At 38.0% G+C, this 27,049-nt stretch overlaps 1 protein-coding gene across 4 annotated transcripts in view; it reads right to left on the bottom strand.

The window, feature by feature from the left end:
- YTHDC1 (YTH N6-methyladenosine RNA binding protein C1) overlaps nt 1-6,538 on the bottom strand; it is a 34,591-nt gene extending 28,053 nt beyond the window's left edge. For all 4 annotated transcript variants that reach the window (XM_061192348.1, XM_061192349.1, XM_061192350.1 and 1 more), the window contains exon 1: nt 6,133-6,538. In XM_061192348.1, coding sequence (XP_061048331.1) covers nt 6,133-6,160 — 28 coding nt within the window. In that variant the 5' untranslated portion in view covers nt 6,161-6,538. The remainder of the gene's footprint in view (nt 1-6,132) is intronic.
- Nucleotides 6,539-27,049: the final 20,511 nt, after the last annotated feature.

Raw genomic sequence — 27,049 nt, 5'->3', positions numbered from 1 at the left:
TATTGGCCAACTAATAAGACCTGCAGGATAAATTCAGCCCATGGCCTATTTTTGACTGGCAAGATATGAATGGTTTCTGCATTTTTAAGGTTGTGTTTAAAAAAAAAGGAAAGAATATATGACAAAGACCTTGTGTGGCCCACAAAGCCTAAAATATTATTTTCTATCTGACCCCTGATATAAAAGATCACATTTTAATTTACTTCTCTCCACCACTGAAATCGCTTATATATTTGCTGAAATATGATACATAGGAGAAAGACATTTGTATTTGGAAGCAAGAAAATCCAGGTCATCATTTAAGAGCTAGGTATCTTTAGCAAAGTCCCAATCTGAGCTCCAGTTTCTTCACCTCTGAAAAGAGGCATTTAGAATAAAAAGATCAGTGTTTGGGGAAGGGAAGGGGGTGGATGGGGCATTTATTTGATGCTCCTAAACCTTTTGTTAATGACTAGGGCACATGATACACAAAATCCTCTTTTCTCAATAAGACAAATACATAAATGTTCCTACTATCTACTGCTGTAAATTTAACATGCTACCCCAAAAACTTGGTGACTTAACAATACAATCATTTACTATTATTGCTTATGGTTCTAAGGCTCAACTAGGGTCTCTCACGTGGCTGCAGTTAAGGGTTAGCTAGAATCATCTGAAGGCTTGCTTATTCACATACCTTGGCTGGGAAGACTCAAAACAGCTGGGGTTCCTAGGGCACTCCTTTCTATGGTCACTCTCCCCCATGACAGCTTCAGCTTAGGCCGACCTCTTTCATGGTGGTTTAGAGCTTTCATGGTGGTTTAGGCAGAAGCTTAGCAACACTGCCACAGTATTTTATTCAGAGACAATCACAAAAGTCTACTCAGGTTCAAAGAGAGGAGCCATGGACTCCACCTATTGTTGGTTGAAATGTTAAATACTTGATAGATGTTTTCAAAACTACCACCACCTGCTTAGTTTTGCTTAAACTTAACGATTTTAATTATAAATGTAAGGTGTACTCTTAAAAACCAAAATCTGGTTTAAAAAGGTGAGAGAGTTCATAGTATTGGGTTATAAAGCTAACAAGCTGCTTCCTCTGACCACTTCATTCATTGGCTAGAGAAAGTAGTTTGTATATATTTTAATTCATGTTCAATTTAAAATGAATTAGTTATAAAGAAAGAAAGATTATTTTAGTAGTCTCAGAAGCTACTACTATTAAAGACTAATCTATCACTGGCATATCCTTTTTAGAAAGAAATAACTATGTCTTTAAGAGATAAAGTAACATCCACCGGTTCTCTAGGGTGACTTTCTTTAAACTACTTTAATGTTTTAAACCACTCACTTTATCCTGAAATTTAGCATTATTATTCTGTATAGTGATATGTACATATTCAATTTCTTCACAGTAGTTTGACAGCAGCACCTTAAGAATATTAGCAATAAAATGAACAAAGGTTAGCAAATGCCAGGTTAAGAATTCTATATAAAAAATAACTCAAATACAGTATTTCTATCAGTTAAAGCACTTCATTTTTTTTTTGAGAAGTCTATATAAAGAACTATAGTCTTTTTTTAAAAATCCTTTTAAAACCCTGAAAATTGTGTTTTAGATGCCAAAACAAAACGAATTTTTCCACAATATGTCAGTGCAACAAATTAACTCAAATGAAACACAAATAAACAGTATTTCCATTTACAGCTCAAGTTCAAATCCATTCAAAGTTATACACTAACAGCCTGTAGGATGAATCTAGCTCTTGGATGCTTTGTTTTTGAAAGCACCAAGGATTTAATATAAAAATCCAGACCCTACATTTTTAAAAAAAGACTATTTGATCACTAGGGGCCCAGACTCCCATCTGAAAAAAACCAGATGGAGCAGTCCTGATAGTCTTCTGTTAAGACTAAGAGAAGGTAACTTATGTCAAAGTTTTGCATGAGACAATTTGGGTTTATGCCCCACACATCAGTGTACTTACTAATATTGCCTGAACATATACCATGCTTACTCCTTTATTCTCTATAACCTAACACTCACTATTACCTACTGTACTAAGTACTCTATCTGCCTGACCCTAGAATGCATATAAACCCACAACTCCTGAACAACACTGATGTTAAATAACTGCAAAAAAGTTTAAGGTTCAAGACACTGAGGCACAGGGACACCAAACTTCAGTTTTAGTATATATGATACTTTGTGGAAGAGTAGGAATGCTAAAGGGGACAAGCCTACTCAACTCCAGTGGATTAACTGCCTTGACAGACTGCAAGTACCATGTCGGATCTTACAAATTTTTCAAGAGGATTCCCAAATTCAGATTTTTATTTGAAATTGTCTGACTTTTAAATGCTGACTCAATTAAAAACAAAACAAAGCAGGCTGCTGCTAGCTTGATTCCTCTATGGAAATGCAATAATCTGTGAACGTTTTGCATTCACAATATATGATGTTTTTATACAGACTTCATTATCATCACTTGTTAAGCAAGCATAATCTTAGTTTTCATCACAAACTATCAATATTATTAACAAACTGAGTTTTGGGAAAGAGGTATAGATCCATGGGTATAGGAAGCAAAACAAGGAAATAAAAAATATCCCAAATGAAGCCCAAAGAATTAAAGCACTGTGACTTAAATCTCACAGTTCTGAATCCAAACTTAATGCTCTTTCCACGCTACCAGAATTACACCTCAACCTTGAAATTCCTGGCCCAGGAAGGCCACAAACCTTAACTCCAGGGCTTTCAGTGTAGAAAATTAACCTTTATCTGAGACACAGTTCATTTTTTTGACCCTGGAAGCTTCTGGGTCAGGAGATACAAAGTACTATTTATTTCAGGATCCAGCATCAGACTAAGACCTGAAATACTTAAAGAAAAAAACAAAAACAAAAACTGGGTACTTAAATATACTACATATTTTGTTTTCCAATACAGGGCACCAAAATACATTACAGTTTTTATTTTAATTCACTTAATACAGTTTTAGTCAGGTTTGGCAATGTAGCAAGATTTCCTGGAGCCTCCCCTTCTGCTGTGTTTTACATCAGACCAGTCTCTCAGTTACTTTTTTGTCATTCAAAACCGTCATTCTTCAAGAAGTGTAGAGACTTGGATTTCCTATCCCATCCAAATTTCCTGTCTTCCAAAATGCATACAATTGAAGTCTAAGGAGGGCATTTGTAATTTTTTGTCCTACTTCTATTATGGGTAAAACAAATATATGAGAATATCAAATACATACTCTATGCTTTACAAAGCCCTAACTAAAGTGGACCAAGTCAATCTAACCCTAAGGACTTACTATAGTGAGGGCTACAGTGTGTATATACATAAATGTGTGTATATATAACCGTGCATACATATTTATATGTATTTACCTGCGTGAATGTGTGTACGTATATAATTTAAACTGGGAAACTCTTAACTTTGGACATCAATAGCAAATATCACATAACTAGTCACAGTCAGTCATTAATGAAGTCCAACCTTGAGCTAAAGATTTACAATCTTCTAAATCATTTATTCGAGGCACTGAGACATAATTACTGTACACCAGGAACCTGGTAAACAAGACAGACATACTCCTGGCCTTCATGGAGCTTCCAGTCTGGTAATGCAGAAAACATGCTACTTTCAAAAGTGGTACCTCACTATCCACATTTTAGATACATTAAACTTGTACAATTGTTCTTCAGAGAGAAATTTTTAAGAGCTTAAGAAATAAAATATAAACCAGGTGTTTATAATAGAAAACATAGAAAAACGGCAATTAACACTAGTTAATACCACCAATATTCCAACATCTTCCACATCCACTTTTTGGACAATCACCACAGGAATCAGGAAGCTGGCAAATTCTCCAGTTATAGGCTTCACTTTCTAGGTATGGGTATTACAAAAGCATTTATAGAAGGTAATGTCTGTTTATTACACAGCTAATGTGCAAAGCCCAATAATCCAAGGACTTTATGACTGAAAGTTTTGTAACTGCTCTGTGATTTACAGCAAATTTCTGCAAATTAAACTCATTTCTTATCAAGATCTTACACCACTTACGGAATCTTTCAAGAAAGGACCTAAGGTTTGTGACATGTCTAAGATCTGTGGCAGGGCTTACCTTTATAATTTCCTAGTGTTTCATATAACATAACTGATGGCAATAAGTACTTAGCTTCCCATTTTTCCTTGTTCAACATGAAAAGAAAGAGTCAAGCATTAATTCTAATTCTGGCTATTATTCTAGCTGTTTGACAAAGATCAAGAAAGTGAGACACCCTAGGCCTCAGTTTCCATACATGCAAAGTGGGTTATTCTAGAAATCCTCTCATTCCAAAATTAAATAAGCAATTCCAGTAGGTATGTATCTGCTAGCTTTCCCAGTAAACTAGAGACAATCTTAAACTATAAGTACTTACATCATAAATTTTGAAATGAAGCTGAATTATGAAAATTAATTTTTTAAAAACTACACAAATGTGAGGCCTTTCAGAAGCTGGACAATTTAGCTGGACAATTTATCCTAAGTATTGCTAATAGGTGACATTACTATACTTCCCAATAATAGTTACAAAGTTTATGCATTTAGACGTTTTCATCACCAAATCCATTTCTAAAACAAAATTTTTAAAACATCACCTATTTTTTTTCCTCCGTGTACAATATTGTGTCTACTCCATAACTGACTTACAACTTAACAGACACTGAACTCTTGAGAAGTACTGAGCTTTTACTCATTTTTTATCTAGTTCATCTCACCCACCACAACCACCACCCACTCCCATACACACAGATCATAGATTACATTCTGAAACAATCAAATGTTGACTGAATTAATTCTTCCTGATTAAAATCATCTACTTAATACTACTTTACTACTAATTAAAAGCAGTTTCTTTTATTCACTAACACCATGCAATCCTATGATCACATTCCTTCTGGACTTCTGAAAAGGAAGGGAGAGCATTTTTAGGATTCGTTTAAGGAAGGAAAATTAAACTACTAAAACCTAATCACCGAGCTGCTTTGAGATAGGAGCCATATCAAACATATTCCCACCCACTCCATTTCCCAAGCTTGTCCCTATTATTGAGCAGTTCGCTGATTCATGAAAACTCTACTTTTTTAAGGAGAAAAATTAGAAGTCACAAGTCTAATGGAACTTGACTCTACAGCCCACCTAACAAATCCCCCCCTCCCCGAAATCAATTAGCCACACAAAAGAGTAGATCCGCAAAATACAGGACAGCAGCTGGCCAAATTTTTATCAACTATAACCTTTCCAAATCTATCATGGTAATCTTAGGGTTGTAAAAAACCTTAACGCACCATCCAATCTAGACCACTCTCCAGACTTGTACTGATTCAGGATCTACATTAACATTTCCAGGGCTTGGAAGGTCGGTATTTAAAAAGACATGACATTTCATTCTGGCAACATCAGTTCTTCCCATATTTCAAAGTAACCGTAGCCCTCCGACTCTACAAATTTGTTCCTGGTTGTACCCTCTAGGAACTACGCACAACGTGTGTCTATCACAATAGTGGCCAGGATTTTTTCTGCCTGGCCTAAATCACATAATCATCTTTTCAAACATCACGTTTTCCAAAATAAGTATCTGAGGAACCAAACAGGCCATTCTTGCCACTTTGCCTATTTAACAGAACAGCCAGAAGTTACTTGTAGACATTTCGCGAGATAAGCTACCTATACCACTTCTTAAATATGCTTACTTAGTAGATTACCAGCTTTAAGGGCATTAAGGGTTTTCGAAATTCAGCCTAACAGAAAAGGCTGTTCTGAAGATACGCATTACATCCGCATACCACTACCAGGAAATAAACCTAAGGGCCTGCAACTCAGAACAGGCCTTCTCTCAGCCGCGCCCAGGACAGATAAACGTTAAGTGAAGAAGGGAATTAGGACCAAAGAAAAATCCAAGGCTAGATGAAGTGTTAGGTCATATGGAGACCGAGGACGAAAGGGCAGGCCTGGGTCTTTTCCAATGAGTCCAAGCGTCTCGACGGGGAGGCCGGCTCCGCGCGGAGCAAGCTAACCTCCCCTACCCACAACGACGACCACGGCTCCGTCGACCCACTCCAGAGCCCCGCCTCCGCCCACCACCTTTCTCCACACTAACCTTTCTCCTCTCGGCTGTCGGCCGCCATTGCTCCCCTCTTGTTTCCGCTGCTGCCGCCGCCGCCGCCGCCGCCGCCGCTTCGACGCGACTCGCGCGGGCGCCGCAGCCGCGGCAGCAGAAGCACAGGCGCGTCCGTCAGTCCGTCCGCTGGGCTTGCGCGCTTCGCACGTTAGCCTCTACCTCTCACCCTTCCCGACTCACCCTTTCTCCCCACTTCTTCCCTTTCTCCCTTCCCTCTTTTCACTCGTGCCTCCCCCACCCTAGGCCCAGGCTTCCCGTTGGGGCTTAGGGACGGGAGGCGGTAACGGGGAGGGAAGGGAAACAGATGGCGACAGCGGGCGGCGCTAAAATGGAGCCTGCTTCCTGCGTGAAACAATCCCCCTCCCAAAATGCCCTGCGCTGTTTACGCTTCGTTCCTCCCTGAGAACGTCACAGTGCGGAGAGGGGCGGGGTGGCAGGTCAGGCAAGAACGTGACGTAACGTCAGCACGTCGCCCCGCCCCCCGCAGCCCGGAAGTCCCTGGAATGAGTTTTATTTCTAGTGATAAAAGTCTCCCGAGTTTATGGGGAGGCTGCCGCGCTGGGTATTCCCAGGTGGCTCAGGTTTCTCACCTGAAGCGCCTATTAACGGAGCTTCCAGCCTCAAGGCAAAGATGCTTTCTGTCGCTCCGCGGGACACCTGATTCAGTTCTGGAAATTGGAGACTTATTTAGGACAAGTCTGGGCCAGTCGCTTTGCAGCCACCACTTTCTACTCTAGGTACCGGATGTACTTTCTTATTTGGTGCTACAGGCTTACCCAAAGGCAGCACAGGACACAACCAGCTCACTTGTCACAAAAGCCTACTAGTTTCGTTTTTAACTGCGGAAGGGAATTACACTGTATTTTAAAATACCTTTGTAATTCACATAAATTTGATTGAAACATTTATCGAGGTCCTGGGGTACACAGTTGATTTAAACAGACTATTGAGAAATTAAAACTACAGGGCTTCCCTGGTGGCGCAGTGGTTGAGAATCTGCCTGCCAATGCAGGGGACACGGGTTCGAGCCCTGGTCTGGGAAGATCCCACATGCCGCGGAGCGACTGGGCCCGTGAGCCACAACTACTGAGCCTGCGCGCCTGGAGCCCGTGCTCCGCAAGAAGAGAGGCGGCGATAGTGAGAGGCCCGCGCACCGCGATGAAGAGTGGCCCCCGCTCGCCGCAACTAGAGAAAGCCCTCGCACAGAAACGAAGACCCGACACAGCCAAAAATAAATAAATAAATAAATAAAATTTAAGCTGTTTAGAAAAAAGAAATTAAAACTGCAGAAGTGAGGAAAAATTATTTTACATGATATGGTAAGGTCTGCGAGGAAACTTGCTTAAAGTTCACTGTCCAACGAATGAAAATATAATTTTGCTTCACTGCTCCATAACTGAGTTTACAAGGGAAAGAAAATTTGAAGAACAAAAAAACAAAAAAAGTAACAGTGTTATAGACATAAAAACATAAAAACAAACTACAAACTTATGGCAAGTTTAGAGAAGGACAGATCTATGGTGTCTTGGTCTTTGATTGCCCTTTTAACGTAGAGACCAAACTGAAGGCAGTGGGAAGATTTTAAGTAGTGGGAAAACACGAATAGAGATTCGTTTGGAGCCATCTGGAGGGCTTGAAGGGAGAAGAGAGAAGGAAATCAATTCAGTAAATATAAAACCCAGCTTTGTATCAGTTGCTTAGGAATCAAGAGTGAATAGGACAGTATTTCTCCCTTTCAGGAATTTTCAGTATGTATAAGGAAGAGACAAGTTAACAGGAAGTTACTGTGTAAAAATAATAGCTAAAAACTGTGTGTTCTTACTGTGTGGCAGGAACTCTTCTGAGCACTTGACCTACACGATCTGATTTCATCTTCCGAAAACACAATTAGATTAGTATATTACTAGCTCTAATTTACATAAAAAGAAAGTGAAGTAATATGAAATTAAAGTGCCCAAAGTTATGCGTAGTAGTAAGTAACATGGCTCAAATTCAGGCAATTTGGATCCAGCCACCACCTAACACTGCCTTATGTGGAGTAAGCTCAGAATGTTATTGGAACTTCTAGGGGCATGTCACTCAGACTGCTGGAGGGTACAGAATAGAGTAAAGGAAAGCTTTCTGGAGAAGGGAAAATAAAGCCTAGTTGAGATCTAAAAGCCTCCTAACCTAGGTAAAGGGGAGAAAAGACAAGGGTGGTGGGCAGAAAAATGGTTTTCATGTTAAAAAAAAAAAAAGGTCCTAGGTGGCAAAATTGCCCATGGTTCAATTCAGGTTGCTATTCAATGGTTATGTAAGAAGCTGAATCAAGAAAAGCATTATATATGTTCTACTCATTTATTATTTCAGTCAACTAGTATTTATTAAATTCCTATCTTGCCGCAAATGTTGTAATAGGCTCCAGAGTTAAAAAATGTACATGGTATAGAGTCTGGTTTCTCTCTTCAAAGAGTTCAAGTTTATGTTCTAGTGAGGGAGACAAAGCAAAAGTAAACAAATTAAAAGTCATGACGAATTCTATGAAAGAAACAAGAGGCTAATATGGCAAGGGGGGGGGGAATGGGTGGAGGCTTTTTATATAGAAAAACTAGTAAAGTCCTCTCTGAGGAGGTGAAGTTGAGACTGATACCCAGTAAAAGGTGGAGATAAGGGTCTTCCAGGCAGAGGACAGCACACCCAAAGGCTCTGAGGGAGAAAGAGGCCTTGGTGTGGTCAGGGGTCTAAGGAGAACACCAATGAGCTGCCACCCAGATAATGAGTGAGAGAGCAAGTGGCTGAGATAATGTTTGAGGGACAGGCCACATCTTACGAGTAAGGGCCTAATCAGGACCCAACCCTAAACAAAAGCAGTATAAGGTCTACAGAGAAACAGAATTTCAAAGATGAGCCCACTGGAGCATGAGGAAGGAAAACACCTTTGGCTTTCCACAGATCCACACCTGTAAAATGTGAAAATAAGCCAACACAAGTTCAAGATGATCAGCACTCCTCAGAGGAAGACAACAAAATCTAAAATCTCTGAAACATATGTTTCACAATATTTAATATCAAATCAGGCTAGGGCCAGGTTATATAGCACAGGTTGCAAACTGGTGCCTGCTGACCTAAGACTTTCCTTGAACCATCAGTGTTTGTGTGCTTTTATTGAAGCTTAATGCCTTTAATCAGGGCATGCACTTTCCAATAAGATTTCCTCCACCATCCCTCTCAATTGCCCTACCTTTGACCAATATTACTGATTGAAGTATGTATCAGTGAAGTGTGTGGATTCAGGAAAAAAAAAAAAAAAATTGATAGTTGTATTCTGTTGCCCCGGGAAGGTTATGTAGAGTGAAGAGTAAAGGAGACTCAGTCCAGACTCTTAGAGAATGTCAATGAAGAGAATATGCAATATGAACCTAGAACATCTTCTCATATTAGAAAGTAGTAATCAGAGTATGCCAGAGACCTATCAAACTATGGGGCATTTTGAGCAGCTGCAAAGACAAAATTGCATTGGACTGAAACATATCAAATATGTTTAAATCCTTGAACTCATAATAGTTCAAAAAAATTCATCATTCCCCTTTGGGTGTTGCTAGGGAACCAGTTCATTATTTTGAAAACTGGTAAAGAGAAATCATCATTTATCCTGTCTTTCCAATTAGAACTGTATCTCAGGGTTACCAAACAAATAGTTGATGAAGGGAAGTTTCTCTTTAGGGAAGTATTCCAGCTACTATGTGGCCAGGGCAAAGCAATGATAGAAGTAGGACATCACCATTTTATAACCATTAATGAAATAAACAGATCAAGACAATGGTTATTAATGGCTGCTAATTTGTGTAACAGAAAGACAATCAGATGTTATGTGCCTCCTGATGGAAGTACCTAATTCTGTCTATGAAGCAGTCTTGCCAAAAAACTAAACCTGGATCTCATCAAGACTTTTGTCAGTGGTTCTCTAGCAGGGGGGTGATTCTGCCCACAGGGGACATTTGGCAATATTTGGAGAACTATGTGGTTGCCACAACAGAGAGTGTGCTCCTAGAATATAATGAATGGAGGCCAGGGATGGTTTTAAACATCCTGTAAGGCACAGGAAAGCCTCCCATTTTAACAAAGAACTATCTGACGCAAATGCCAACAGTGCTTGTGCTGAGAAATCGTGCTCTGGGACACAGACAAAGCACAGGTGACTGTGTTAAGCTATCCCCCACAAATACTATTAGCAAAATCCAGACAGTAGGAAACTCTACAGGACAAACAAGCAGATGTCTTCAAAAATAAGTTGCAATGAAGGAGGAAAGAAATAGAGAGGAGTAAGTAATCTATACACTAAAATAAACTTACAAGAAATATAAAAAATGTAAACCAATTGTAGTACGTGGATGTTATGGGTTGAATTGTGTTCCCCCAAATAATATGTTGAAGACATAACCTGCAGTACCTCAGATTGCAAGCTTATTTGGATATAGGCTTGTTTCATATGTAACTAATTAAGATACGGGTATACTGGAGTAAGGTGGGCCCTTAATCCAATGACTGGTGTCCTTATAAGAGAGGAAAAGAGACACAGAGACAGAAGTACACAAGGAAAATTTGGCCATGTGACAAATGGAGGCAGAGGTTGGAGTGACACAGCTAAGGAATCCCAAGGGTTACAGGCAAAAACCAGAAGCTACGAGAAGCAAATAAAGACTCTCCCCTGCATATTTCTGAAGGAGTATGGCCCTAGTGACATCCTGATTTCAGACTTCTAGCCTCCAGAACTGTGAGACAATAAATTTCTGTTGTTTTAAGCCACCCAGTTTCTGGTACTTTGTTACAGCAGCCCAGGAAACTAATGCCATGGATCTTATTTAGATATTGATTTGAATACGTGAATACACTTGCATACACACACACACACACACACACACACACACACAGTCATACACATATACATACCAGCAAACTTAATATTGAGTGAATGATGATTTTGAAAGAATTGCTATTAATATTTTTAGTTTAATAAGTTATGTTTAAAAAATAGTTCTCATAATTTCATGATATATACTAAAATATCTGTAGATGAAATGACATGTTATCTGAGATTTATTTCAAAATAAACTTGTATAGGGCAAGGGGGTTTGGGTGGCATCATACAAGTCAGCTCATGAGCTGCAGATATGTATACATTCGTAGAAAAACATACTCTCCTCTCTACCTTTTTTTTTTAATATTTTAGATTTTCTTTAATAATTTTAAAGAAAGGCAGAGCAAGAGAAACCAGCCAAGAAAGTTAAGGTGATATCAAAATTCCATTTTCCCTAATCCATACTTATCCTATCAGAACTAAGAAGTAATTGAAAATAATCTTTAATGTAATTAGAATTCTATATTTAAATATTTGCTATTAAAATAAGGTTATGTGATCATTGACAACAAGGACCTACTGTGTGGCACAGGGAACTCTGCTCAATACTCTGTAATAACCTAAATGGGAAAAGAATTTTAAAAAGAATAGATACATGTATGTGTATAGCTGAGTCATTTTGCTTTACACCTGAAACTAACACAACATTGTTAATCAACTATACAATATAAAATAAAAATTTTTTAAATAAAAACAAAAAGTTTATGTGAGAACAAGGGTACAACTGTTTTAAAAATGCAGTTTTCATTTCAGTCATGTTAATAAAAAGGAAAAGTTATAGGGGTTATAAAGGACTGAACTCTAGATTTGTTGAACATTCAAGTAAACTATTGTGTACTTATTAAAAGCACAGATTTTGCAGTCATAATAAGCTGGTACAAATTCTGGCTCTGTCATTCACTAGCATGCGATCTAGGAGAAATTAACCTCTAATCTTTAGTGTCTTTATGAATGAAAACTTAGAAATCATTTTCAGAGTTGCTGTAATGTTTAAAATGGTTAGAAAAGGGCAGTTAAATGTTCAATAAGCTGGAACTACTGTTATTTTTATCATTTCTGTAGTTCAGGGATGATGGATTGTTTTATCAATTGTTGTTGGTGAACTTAATCAGAAAATGTAGCACCAAATGACTCTCAATAGATTTTTGGCTTAGCTATCTATGGATACATATGAGTTCCTGAGTAAAGATCAGTAAACTAAAAACATACAGCCAAAACTTCTCTTTAGATCTCAGGGATCATCAAAATATTATTTAAAAACTACAATACAGCTTCTAAAGGGGGAAGTTCCTTTTAAACTGATGGTAATGAATTGTGAATTGAAATTAACAGAGTTTAGATAGCAGTAAAGTGCCCAGAGCTATACATATGGAGAGAAGAACCATGATAGGATTGATTACCAGATTTCATTTACTATTGGGTTAATATCAGAACAGAGATACTAGGGGACAAGCAAAGCTAGAGGAGGAGTAGTGGGAGGGAACTTTGGAGATCTAGTCCTTCTGGGGTAGAAATCTCATTCATACCTCCTAATACCCCAGGTATCCACCTGAGACACCAGAAAGGCCACACCATAAGAATAAGGACTTTAGCCTAAAGTAAAGTCTAATCATGACCTACTCAGACAAAGACTAAAACCAAGGCCCAGGAAGACCCACAGGGGAAACAAAATGTGGAAGTTGCATCTTGCATATTAGAAAGGATTTAAAAACTTGGGTTGTTCCTATAAAGCATAAACATACAATCTACACAAGTTCAAGGTGATAAGCCTTCATATGACTGCAGCCTTAATCTGACTTCAACTTCATGAGCCAGAACTGCCCAGCTGAGTGGTTCTGAAATACCTGACCCACAGAAATGGCAAAAGATAATAAAGGTTATTTTTAAGCCACTAAACTTGGGAGTGTGCTGTTTCATGGCACTAGATAAGTAATACACAATGTCATATGTAAAAATCAATTATATTTCTAAATATAGCAACAAACAATTGGAAAATGAAATTTAAAAACATTTACAATAGCATTAAAAACAAAATACTTAGCAATACTGAAAACTATAAAACAGTGTTGACAGAAATTAAAGAAGACCTAAAAAAATACTCATCATGCATTGAAGGACTCAATACTGATGTCAATTCTCCCTGAATTGATCTATAGATTCAAAGCAATCTCATTCAAAATCCCAATGGATTGTCTCAAAAGAAATTGACAAGGTGAATTTAAATTTGTAGGGAAATGAAAAGGACCTAGAATAGTCAAAACAATTTTGGAAAACAACAATTTTGGAGCATCAGCATTACCTGATTTCAAGACTTATCATAAAGCCATAGTAATCAAGACAGTGTGGTACTTATTAAAGTAAGACAGATCAATAAATCAGTAAAGTATGATATAATCATACCTAGGCATGGAATACAGAATTAAATGTAGAGATAATTTGTTATATTCAAATACAGTTACATAATACAGCATTAAAAATGAACAAGAGCTACATGTACCAACATGGTTAGATTTCAAAAACATAATGTTAAGTGAAAAAGGAGCTTTCAGATTGCTATGGTAATATTGTTTAAATGTTAAAACACACACAAAAAAATACTATGTATTCTTTTATAGAAATAGATATATGTATGAAAAATACAAAATTATAGACCAGAAGTAATTTTCAAAACAGTGTTTATTTCTAGGAAGGGAGGAAGGAATAGAACTGAGAAGGAGTACAAGGAGGATTAAATGCTCATCAGATATGCTTTATTTATTTAAAGACAAGAAAGACCTGAAATATATGGCAAAGCAATAACATGAGTAAGCACATGAGGATTACATTACTGTCGTCAGTGTCTGAAATATTTCATTAAAAAAAATTACACATGAGAATTTTAGGCAAATTTTTAAATGGAACTTGTTGCATTATGCAATTGTGTTTAAAATAGTTGCTCAAAGCTGTAGAGAAACTGAGCCTCCTTTGTCTCTTGGCCTTCTCCACTGGAGTCCCTGTTTCTGCTCATTCTAGCTTGGTGCAGACTTGACAGCATTTCCTATTCCTAACCAAGTGTGTGTAGGTGAGAGGAGAGCACAAGATAGGACTCGTATCCTTTACTGAAATGGTTATCTGGATCTCCAGATGCATAAAGCCTAGCTTGCCTTCACAGCCCAGCCTCTCTTCTATTTACTGCCTGCCTGAGTGCCTCTGTAAGCTGCTATGTGAGCTAATGTGCTAGGGCCTGATTTGCTGCTCCTGACACTATATTTTCCCATCTTCACCCATGCCTTGTAAGGATGAGGTGTTTTTATAAAATAGCTCATCAAGAAGTTTAACATAATAACGGAATACATTATTAAGAGAGCTACAAACTTTCAGCTTTAAGATGACTAAATGCTAGGATCTAACGTACAGCACGGTGACTATAGTAAACAGTACTGTATTGTATCCATGCTTGCCCTTGCTTAGAGAGTAGATCTTAAATGTTCTCACCACACCAAAGGAAAAAAAAGAAAGGTAATTATAACTATGTGAAGTGATGGATGTGTATATTAACTTGATTGTGGGAATCATTTCACAAAGTACATGTACTTTGTACATGTACAAATACATGTACAAATACAAATACTTTGCATTTCTGAAGTACAGTTTAGATCTTAAACACATACAATTTTTATTTGTCAATGATACCTCAATAGAGCTGGGAAAAAAATAAAGTAGAAAAAAAAAAGGAGAGTTGTTTGTACTGTAGCTGCTCCACTCCGAAAAAAACATTCGTGAAGGACCTAGGCCTTTTAAGGGCAAGTGGGTCTCTCTGGGCTGACAGGAGAAAAAAGAGGCCAAAGCACTCAAAATCCTGAGGAGGAGAGCAGAAGCCTAGAAAAGAGAGTCTGAAGGAAAGCCTTAGAGAAGGGAACTTCCTGAACCCACTTGTAATAGGTTTATAAGGACTTAAAGATACCCCGATAGGAATCATTTAAAATATTTAAATATGTATTTTGCACCACCTTCTGGAGTCCGACTGAATTCATGTTTGGCTCCTAGTAAGGACTTGGTGCTTTCTGGTACTGGACTTGCCTGAAGCTCTTCCAGAACTTCCCAAACATGAGGAAAGGTTACATTAAATATACCACAGTAAACATTCCTGAACTATTGAGTATAATGCAGCAGAGTCCTTGATATAGCACTGAACTGCTGCCTGCACAATTTAGTATATTATGTAGTCTTAAAATAACTAACATTTGACTAGCACATTTACTGAGAACTTCTTTTTCACATATCTTATCCCATTTAAACTTCACAACCAGCTTCTGAGTTAGATTCAATAAACATTTATCCTAACAGCAATTATATTTTTAATTTAAAAAATCAATAAAAATAGGCCTGTTTAAATATTACAGGGTATTTTTAAATTTGGAAATGTATTAATCTTTTGATTTGAAACCAGGTACCTGAAACTGTTCTTCTACACTAAGATGTTAATGTCAAGTTTTCATTTAGTTTTTTTTTTTTTTTTGGCCGCACTGTGCAGCATGTGGGATCTTAGTTCCTTGACCAGGGATCAAACCCGTGCCCCCTGCATTGGAAGCACGGAGTCTTAACCACTGGACCACCAGGGAAGTCCCTCATTTAGTTTTTATGTGTACCACAGTAGGCAGCCTTGCATTCTTTAACAGAAATTCTATTGGTTTAAGCCTTTTAATAGGAAATAAATTTTCAAAATATAAGTACTTCCAAAAAAGAATAGAATTGTGCTCAGCTTTTTTAAAAAGTATCTAATCCTGGGATATTTAAAGAATTCTAGAATTTCAAAGTTGTTCTGCTTACTTTTTAACAACGTTGATAGCTGACATTTACTGAGTACTGACTATACAGAGTCTGCTCTGAACTCTGCCTGTGTTTTACCTCCCTTAATCCATCTAACACCCCCATGAGACCTTATTGTTATATTTATTTTACTGAGGAGGTAAATTTCTTTTGAGTAAACGCTTAAGCTTTCAGGGTTTTCCTTCTTTTCCTCTTCTCTTTTCTTGGTAGCATCTTGGCACAGGGGTGTGCTGGATCTCTCTGGCTGCCCTGATCCATTTTTCATACACTCTATCCTGCTCTGTACCTTAGAAAGCTGATCCATAGAGACTGGCCAGTTGGCTCCCTTCCTTGGTTTTGTTTGAGTGCAGTCGACGGAAGGCACAAACAGAAGACCTGAGAGTAGAGTAAGTGTTGAAACATTTATTTTTGTGACTACCTCCATGCAGGGTTACCAGAGGTTGGCTCTGTCCTTCTATCCATGGCCCCAGTTCCTAGCAGTCAACACTATCTGTACAGTTATCCTAACTGGGCTCTAGTAACTCCAACCTTCATTTGCTCATCCTGGCTTAGGGTAGTACTCTGGACTGAATTGTGTCTCCCCAGGACCCTTATGTTGAAGCCCAAACTCCCAATGTGACTGTATTTGGAGACAGATCCTGTAGAACCCAGGGACAGCCCCTGAATACCAAGACAGAGTTGTTCCAGTGTCACTCTTAGTCTTCTGCTCTTTTGGGGGGACTGTAATGGGAATCCAGGCTGACAGACCTGGAGCAAGTTGAGGAGGATTCTGGGAGCTCTATAAAATCAGTAGCAAGTGCTGTGAAAGGCACAAGCCAAAAAGGTAAAGGGAACATGAGGCACTAAGTACCTCTCTGACCTGCTTAGGGCTAGCCCAGTGAAGAAGAAAAACTTAGAAACTCATGTTTACAGAGTTAAATCTGTCAAGCAGGAAGAACCCAGGGTTTGAAACCAGCTCAGTCCTTCAGGTCTGAGAAGTCCAAGGAATGCGCCTGATGGTGCTCTACTTTCCGGTTCTTTAAAGAATGCTGCTTTTGTTCCCTTCTCCCTGTTTGAATGGGTACAAACTTAGTTCTCTTCAGCAGCTGGAAGACATTCCTCCTACGCTTTTCCCTTCTTGGCCCAAGAAAGTACCCACAAGACAGTAGCACTTGGTTTCTCAGGTGCTGAGGACAGTCAGATCACTGCTTGGACTCTGCTTTGAGTAGGGGTGGTAAATATCCTGCCTGAGTGGCTTTCCCTTTCCTTCTCCCCTCCTGTTCCCATGGTGAACTGCTCTGGTTATCACAGAGTTTTACTGAACCCAGCTGCAGCTGCCTGGCCATCTGGATGCTGTCTGCTGCATAGCCATATGATACACTGGAGGGTGGAGCCTGTTCGCCTCCCCTGCTCTACAGGATGTTGTGGAAATCAGGGAAGAGAAGGTGGTGAGCCGACCCTTATCTCTCTCTCCACTCCCTCTCTTCTATAATTCATTCCCCATCTGTGGCTCTTCTGTTCAAAAGGAGAGGAAACAGCATTAACGGATGGAGGAGACTATGTGTTACTTATCCACTTCTGAATAAATATTTGTTACTCCTAAAAAAAAGGGGGAAAAGGATATACGGTGTTGGGAAAACTGGATATCCACATACAAAAGAATGAAACTGGATCCCTATCTCACATAATACACAAAAATCAACTCAAAATAGATTGAAGTCTTGAACATAAGACCTGAACCATAAAGCTCCTAGCAGAAAACATAGGGGGTAAGCTTCTTGACATTGGTCTTGGCAATGATTTTTTGGATTTGGCAACTAAAGCAAAAATAAGCAAATGGGACTACATCAAACAGCAAAGGAAACCATCAACAAATGAAAAGGTAAACTATGGAATGAGAGAATCATCTATCTGATAAGGGGTTAATATTCAAAATATATTTTACAAACTCACAAAAGTCAATAGCAAAAAAACTCAAACGATTCAATTAAAAATAGATAAAGGAAATGAATAGACATTTTTCCAAAAGAGGATGTACAAAGGGCCAATAGGTACATGAAAAATACTCAACATCGCTAATCATCAAGGGAAAGCAGGTCAAAACCACAATGAGATACCTCAAATCTGTTAGAGTAACTATTATCAAAAAGACAAGAAACAGCATGTGTTAGAGAGGATGCGGAGAAAAGGGAACCCTGGTGCACTGTTGGTGGAAATGTAAATTGGTGCATTCATTATGGAAAAGAGAAGAGTAGGGAGGGGCCTGAAAAAATTAAAAACAGAACTACCATATAATCCAGCAATTCCACTTCTGGGTATTTATCCAAAGGAAACAAAAACACTATCTTGAAAAGATATCTGCACCCCCATGTTCATTGCAGCATTATTTACAATAGCCAAAACATGGAAACAACTGAAGCGTCCATCAATGGATGAATGGATAAAGAAAATGTGGTATAAAAAAAGAAGGAAATTTTGCCATTGGCAACAATATGTAGGGACCTTGAGAGCATTATGCTAAGTGAAATAAGTCAGACAGAGAAAGACAAATACGATAAGATCTCACTTATATGTGGAATCTAAAAAAAAAAAAAAAAAGAAATCCAAAACCCAGAACCAAAACCAAAACCAAAGAAACTGAGGTCATGGATATGAGGTAGGGAGGGGGGTGTGGAGTGGGCAAAATGGGTGAAGGGGGTCAAAAAGTACAAACTTCCAGTTATAAAAAGAGTGAGTCATGGGGATGTAATGTACAGCATAGTGACTATTGTTAATAATACTGTACTGTATATTTGAAAGTTGCTAAGAAAGCAAAGTTTAAAAGTTTTCATCACAAGAAAAAAAATTTGTAACTATATGTGGTGATAGATGTTAACTAAACTTAATGTGACAATTGTTTCACGATACATACATACATCAAATCATACTGTTGTACACCTAATACTAATACAATGTTATATGTCAATTATGTCTCAATTAAAAAACAACAACAACAATAGTAAGGTAGGCAGAAGTGGAGAGAAACAGGAAGAGAAGCCAGAGGCCATGAATTTTAAAATACCATAGGGTCAAGAGCAGAAGACTACAGTATGCTGTTAGTGGCGTAAAGGGCAATAATGAATCAAAGCTAATTCACTGTAATCATGGACTGATTGCAGGAGAAGGAAATAAGAAATTCCCACTTCTGAGACATATTTGTTAGCATTGTTATTAGATCAGTATAACTTGTGAAACAATTAGAGCTATTTTTGTATCCTAAATTATCTTCCAGTTGTTTATTTTTTGTGGCACTTGCCTAAAAGGCTGTGAATTGGGAAAATGGCTACTCCTTACAAGGAGTCCAACATACTTCCCAAATGTAACATTTTCTTTCTACTTTCCTTTAATAGAATTTAATTTTAATCAATGTTCTATAAGTGTGTACACCTTATATAAAGGAAAACTATGTATTTATTTGTATATTTCTTTTTTTTTTTTTGAGATATCATCCAGCCTGCCTCAGGTAACCAATCCCTGCTCTGTAGTCCCATGACACTTGCTGTTCTCACTGTGGTTACTTGTGAACATGGCTATCTAAATGCCACGTAGCTATCCAAACTCACAGTCATCTCTTAGCAGTAACTTATCCTTAAAACTGCCATCCTATTTTTTGAACCAACTATACTTCAATTTTAAAAATAAATAATTTAAAAAATTGTAGAAGAAGCAACTGTATTGTTATTAATTGTGTTATAGCTAGTTTAAAGGAACCTATCTTCTAGTACAGTAGAAGTAATAGATAGTAGAGAAAAGCCTATTTTGACTACTTTAATTGATAGTGAGCTGATAGATATTTAACAACCAGCACTCCAGAAGGAAAAACCGTCTTTGTAGTGTTTGACAATTTCTATGGTATAAGTACTTCCATATTATCATGACCTATTTCAAGCTACCAATATGACACCATATCACTGAACAAAGTTGAGAAGTGTGCAGTAACACTCAATTATATAGTATTTTCACCACACAGATGCAATAGATGTAAATGTAAGTAACCTCGAGAACATAGATAATATTGGATTGGCTCAAGATGGTGGAGTAGAAGGACGAGCACTCACTCCCTCTTGTGAGAGCACTGGAATCACAACCAACTGCTGAACAATCAATGACAGGAAGACACTGGAACTCACCAAAAAACATACCCCACATACAAAGACAAAGGAGAAGCCGCAATGAGACGGTACGAGGGGCACAATCACAATAAAATCAAATCCCATAACCACTGGGTGGGTGACTCAAAAACTGGAGAAAAATTATACCACAGAAGTCCACCCACTGGACTGAAGGTTCTGAGCCCCATGTCAGGCTTCCCAACCTGGGGGTCCGGCAGCGGGTGGAGGAATTCCCAGAGAATCAGACTTTGAAGGCTAGAGGGATTTGATTGCAGGACTTCGACAGGACTGGGGGAAACAGAGACTCCACTCTTAGAGGGAACACACAAAGAAGTGTGCTCATAAGGACCCAGGGGGAAGGATCAGTGACCCCATAGGAGACTAAGCCAGACCTACCTGCTAGTGTTGGAGGGGCTCCTGCGAAGGTGATGGGTGGCTCTGGCTCACCACAGGGACAAGGACACTGGCAGCAGAAATTCTGGGAAGTACTCCTTCATGTGGGCCCTCCTGGAGTCTGCCATTAGCCCCACCAAAGGCCCTGTAGGCTCCAGGGCTGGGTCAACTCAGGCCAAACAACCAACAGGGAGGGAACTCAGCCACGCCCATCAGCAGACAAGCGGATTAAAGTTTTACTGAGCTCTGCCCACTAGACCAACACCCAGTTCTACCCACCACCAGTCCCTCCCATCAGGAAGCTTGCACAAGCCTTTTAGATAGCCTCATCCACCAGAGGGCAGACAGCAGAAGCAAGAAGAACTACAATCCTGCAGCCTGTGGAACAAAAACCACATTCACAGAAACAAAAACAAAATGAAAAGGCAGAGGACTATATACCAGATGAAGGAACAAGATAAAACTCCAAAAAAACAACTAAATGAAGTGGAGATAGGCAACCTTCCAGAAAAAGAATTCAGAATAGTGGTAGTGAAGATGACCCAGGACCTCTGAAAAAGAATGGAGGCAAAGATAGACAAGATGCAAGAAATGTTCAACAAAGACCTAGAAGAATTAAACAACAAACAGAGATGAACAATACAATAACTGAAATGAAAAATACACTACAAGGAATCAACAGCAGAATAACTGAGGCAGAAGAATGGATAAGTGACCTGGAAGACAGAATGGGGGAATTCACTGCTGCGGAAGGGAATAAAGAAAAAAGATTGAAAAGAAATGAAGACAGCCTAAGAGACCTCTGGGACAACATTAAACGCAACAACATTCACATTATAGGGGTCCCAGAAGGAGAAGAGAGAGAGAAAGGACCTGAGAAGAGATTACAGTCGAAAACTTCCCTAACATGGGAAAGGAAATAGCCACCCAAGTCCAGGAAGCGCAGAGTGTTCCAGGCAGGATAAACCCAAGGAGATACATGCCAAGACACATAGTAATCAAATTGACAAAAATTAAAGACAAAGAAAAATTATTACAAGCAACAAGGGAAAAACAACAAATAATATACAAGGGAACTCCCATAAGGTTAACAGCTGATTTCTCAGCAGAAACTCTACAACCCAGAAGGGAGTGGCATGATATATTTAAAGTGATGAAAGGGAAGAACCTACAACCAAGGATACTATACCCAGCAAGGATCTCATTCAGTTTCAACAGAGAAATCAAAAGTTTAACAGACAAACAAAAGCTGAGAGAATTCAGCACCACCAAAACCAGCTCTACAACAAATGCTAAAGGAACTTCTCTAAGTGGGAAACACAAGAGAAGAAAAGGACCTACAAAAACAAACCCAAAACAATTAAGAAAATGGTAATAGGAACTTACATATCAATAATTACCTTAAATGTGAATGGATTAAATGCTCCAACCAAAAGACACAGGCTGGCTGAATGGATACAAAACAAGACCCATATATACGCTATCCATAAGAGACCCACATCAGACCTAGAAACACATGCAGACTGAAAGTGAGGGGATGGAAAAAGATATTGCATGCAAATGGAAATCAAAAGAAAGTGGAGCAGCAATACTCAAATCAGATAAAATAGACTTTAAAATAAAGAATATTACAAGAGATAAGGAAGGACACTACATAATGATCAAGGGATTATTCCAAGAAGAAGATATAACAATTACAAATATATATGCACCCAACATAGGAGCACCTCAATACATAAGGCAAATACTAAAAGCTATAAAAGAAGAAATCAACAGTGACAAAATAATAGTGGGGGACTTTAACACCTCACTTACACCAATGGACAGATCATCCAGACAGAAAATTAATAAGGAAACAGAAGCTTTAAATGACACAATAGACCAGATAGATTTAATTGATATTTATAGGACATTCCATCCAAAAACAGCATATTACACTATCTTCCCAAGTGCACATGGAACATTCTCCAGGATAGATCACATCTTGGGTTACAAATCAAGCCTCAGTAAATTTAAGAAAATTGAAATCATATCAAGCATCTTTTCTGACCACAACACTATGAGATTAGAAATAAATTACAGGGAAAAAAAGTAAAAAACACAAACACATGGAGGCTAAACAGTACGTTACTAAATAACTAAGAGATCACTGAGGAAATCAAAAAATACCTAGAAACAAATGACAACAAAAACACGATGATCCAAAACCTATGGGATGCAGCAAAAGCAGTTTTAAGAGGGAAGTTTATAGCAATACAATCCTACCTCAAGAAACAAGAAAAATCTCAAATAAATTATCTAACCTTACACGTAAAGGAACTAGAGAAAGAAGAACAAACAAAACCCAAAGTTAGTAGAAAGAAAGAAATCTTAAAGATCAGAACAGAAATAAATGAAATAGAAACAAAGAAAAAAATACCAAAGATCAATAAAACTAAAAGCTGGTTCTTTGAGAAGATAAACAAAATTGATAAACCATTAGCCAGACTCATCAAGAAAAAGAGGGAGAGGACTCAAATCAATAAAATTAGAAATGAAAAAGGAGAAGTCACAACGGACACCACAGAAATACAAAGCATCCTAAGAGACTACTACAAGCAACTCTATGCCAATAAAGGGGACAACTTGGAAGAAATGGACAAATTCGTAGAAAGGTATAAACTTCCAAGGTTAAACCAGGAAGAAATAGAAAATATGAACAGAGAATCACAAGTAATGAAATTGAAACTGTGGTTAAAAGTCTTCCAACAAACAAAAGTCCAGGACCAGATGGCTTCACAGGCGAATCCTACCAAACATTTAGAGAAGAGCCAACACCCATCCTTCTCAAACTCTTCCAAAAAATTGCAGAAGAAGGAACACTCCCAAACCCATTCTATGAGGCCACCATCACCCTGATACCAAAACCAGACAAAGATACTACAAAAAAAGAAAATTACAGACCAATATCACTGATGAACATACATGCAAAAATCCTCAACAAAATACTTGCAAACAGAATCAAACAACACATTAAAAGGATCATACACCATGATCAAGTGGGATTTATCCCAGGGATGCAAGGTTTCTTCAATATATACAAATCAATCAATGTGATACACCATAATAACAAATTGAAGAATAAAAACCATATGATCATCTCAATAGATGCAGAAAAAGCTTTTGACAAAATTCAACACCCATCTATGACAAAAATTCTCCAGAAAGTGGGCATAGAGGGAACCTACCTCAACATAATAAAGGCCATATATGACAAACCCACAGCAAACATCATTCTCAATGGTGAAAAAGTGAAAGCATTTCCTCTAAGATCAGGAAAAAGACAAAGATGTCCACTCTCACCATTATTATTCAACATAGTTTTGGAAGTCCTAGCCATGGCAAACAGAGAAGAAAAAGAAATAAAAGGAATACAAACTGGAAAAGGAGAAGTAAAACTGTCACTGTTTGCAGATGACATGATACTATACATAGAGAATCCTAAAGATGCCACCAAAAAACTACTAGAGCTAATCAATGAATTTGGTAAAGTTGCAGGATACAAAATTACTGCACAGGAATCTTTTGCATTCCTATACACTAACAATGAAATATCAGAAAGAGAAATTAAGGAAACAATCCCATTCACCATTGCAACAAAAAGAATAAAATACCTAGGAATAAACCTACCTAAGGAGGTAAAAAACCTGTATGCATAAAACTATAAGACACTGATGAAAGAAATCAAAGATGACACAAACAGATGGAGAGACATAACATGTTCTTGGAATGGAAGAATCAGTGTTGTGAAAATGACTATTCTGCCCAAAGCAATCTACAGTTTCAATGCAATCCCTATCAAATTTCCAATAGCATTTTTTACAGAACTAGAACAAAAAAATCTTAAAATTTATATGGAGACACAAAAGATCCTGAATAGCCAAAGCAATCTTGAGGGAAAAAAATAGAGCCAGAGGGAGTAGACTCCCTGACCTCAGACTATACTACAAAGCTACAGTAATCAAGACAATATGGTACTGGCACAGAAACAGAAATATAGATCAATGGAACAGGATAGAAAGCCCAGAGATAAACCCACGCACCTATGGTCAGCTAATCTATGACAAAGGAGGCAAGGATATACAATGGACAAAAGACAGTCTCTTCAATAAGTGGTGCTGGGAAAACTGGACAGCTACATGTAAAAGAATGAAATTAGAACGCTCCCTAACACCATACACAAAAATAGACTCAAAACAGATTAAAGACCTAAATGTAAGACCAGACACTATAAAACTCTTAGAGGAAAACAAAGGAAGAACACTCTTTGACATAAATCACAGCAAGATCTTTTTGGATCCACCTCCTAGAGTAATGGAAATAAAAACAAAAATAAACAAATGGGACCGAATGAAACTTAAAAGCTTTTGCACAGCAAAGGAAACTATAAACAAGACAAAAAGACAACCATCTGAATAGGAGAGAATATTTGCAAATGAATTAATGGACAAAGGATTAATCTCCAAAATATATAAACAGCTCATGCAACTCAATATCAAAAAAACAAACAACACAATCAAAAAATGGGCGGAAGATCTAAATAGACATTTCTCCAAAGAAGACATGTAGATGGCCAAGAGGCACATGAAAAGCTGCTCAACATCACTAATTATTAGAGAAATGCAAATCAAACCTACAATGAGGTATCACCTCACACCAATTTGAATAGGCATCATCAGAAAATATACAAACAACAAATGCTGGAGAGGGTGTGGAGAAAAGGGGACCCTCTTGCACTTTTGGTGGGAATGTAGATTGATACAGCCACTATGGAGAACAATATGGATGTCCCTTAAAAAACTAAAAATAGAATTACCATATGACCCAGCAATCCCACTACTGGGCATATACTCAGAGAAAACCATAATTCAAAAAGACACATGCACCCCAATGTTCATTGCAGCACTATTTATAATAGCCAGGTCATGGAAGCAACCTAAGTGCCCATTGACAGACGAATGGATAAAGAAGATTTGGTACATATATAAATGGAATATTACTCAGCCATAAAAAGGAACAAAATTGGGTCATTTGTAGAGACAGGGATGGACTTATAGACTGTCATACAGAGTGAAGTAAGTCAGAAAAACAAATATATACTAATGCATATATGCGGAATCTAGAAAAATGGTACAGATGAACCAATTTGTAAGGCAGGAATAGAGACATAGAAGTAGAGAACAAACGTATTGGCACCAAAGGGGAAAAGCTGGGGGCAGAGGGTGGTGGTGGTGGTGGGATGAATTGGGAGATTGTCATTGACATATATTCACTAATATGTATAAAACAGATAACTAATAAGAACCTGCTGTTGGGACTTCCCTGGTGGTGCAGTGGTTAAGAATCCACCTGCCAAAACAGGGTTCGTGGGTTCAATCCCTGATCCGGGAAGATCCCACATGCCATGGAGCAACTAAGCCTGTGTGCCACAGGTACTGAAACCCGCACGCTTAGAGCCTGTGCTCTGCAACGAAGAGTAGCCCCAGCTCACCGCAGCTGGAGGAAGCCCGAGCACAGCAACAATGACCCAACTCAGTCAAAAATAAATTAAATAAATAAATAAATAAATTTATTTAAAAAGGAACCTGCTGTATAAATAAATTAATTAAATTAAATTTTTAAAAAAGAACATAGATAATATTAAATTTTAGTTGAAAGAATTAGAAAGTGGTGAGTTTTGAAATTTATTACTTTTGTTTTTTATATAATTCACTTAACTACAGTTTCATGTAATCTAATTTTTAATAATCCCTGTGTTTAACAACCAGTTTGCAAAATTTCTAAAAATCTCACAATTGACTCTCGTAAGTCATTATAAGCCACTTTCAGCAAACCACTGCCCTCAGATACACTGCTCCCAGTGGCCAAATCTGTATAACATCATTGTCTTTCCTGGCCACAGCTAATGAGGGTAATGCAGAATTGAGATGTGAATTAAGACCGAGAATCATTTTCTATGCGTGACTGAAGCTATAACTAACACGTGAATATTTGAGCTAATCACTTTTCGACCATAATGTGGACTGAGTAGCAGATAAGATTGATCTTCCAGTAAAGAAGAAGAAATGCAAAGGAAAAGCAAAGGAAAACACCAATCTTGGTTTTCTTACAGTATTCTATTGTCAATAGTTTTCAGCTGCAATTTTTTCTGAGACTTGGCTGCATTTTATCCCTGGATTTGGACAGATAACCTTACCTTCTGTGAAATTAATTAATCAAGGAGGCCATTATACTGAGATGGCTCTAATGCCACGGTGGCTGATGTAAGAAAACCAAAATCTAAGCCTGTAAATGCCTCAAGGCTATGAAATCAAACTACTAAGGACAGCCCATCTCAAATAGCCAAGTAGGCTTTAAGCTATAGCCAGTCAAATATATTCCTTTCTTTGTTTCTATGCTTTCTTATATAACGTCTTTCCCCTGACTCTTGTCAGCAGAGTGCTCCTAACCACTTCCAGTTTGAATCCATTTTTGCTCAAATAAACTAAAAAATTTTAATATACCTCAGTTTATCTTTTGACACTGGTGACAATGCAAAATGGTACAGCCATTAGAAGGCAGTTTGGCTATTTCTTACAAATTAGGCATACTCTTACTACAGGATCCACCAATCATCCTTCTTGGTTTT

Source organism: Eubalaena glacialis, chromosome 5 (assembly GCF_028564815.1).
Source record: "Eubalaena glacialis isolate mEubGla1 chromosome 5, mEubGla1.1.hap2.+ XY, whole genome shotgun sequence".
Classification (NCBI taxonomy): Eukaryota; Metazoa; Chordata; class Mammalia; order Artiodactyla; family Balaenidae; genus Eubalaena; species Eubalaena glacialis.
Note: the sequence above shows the minus strand (reverse complement) of the source record. Positions and strands in the feature narration are given on the sequence as shown.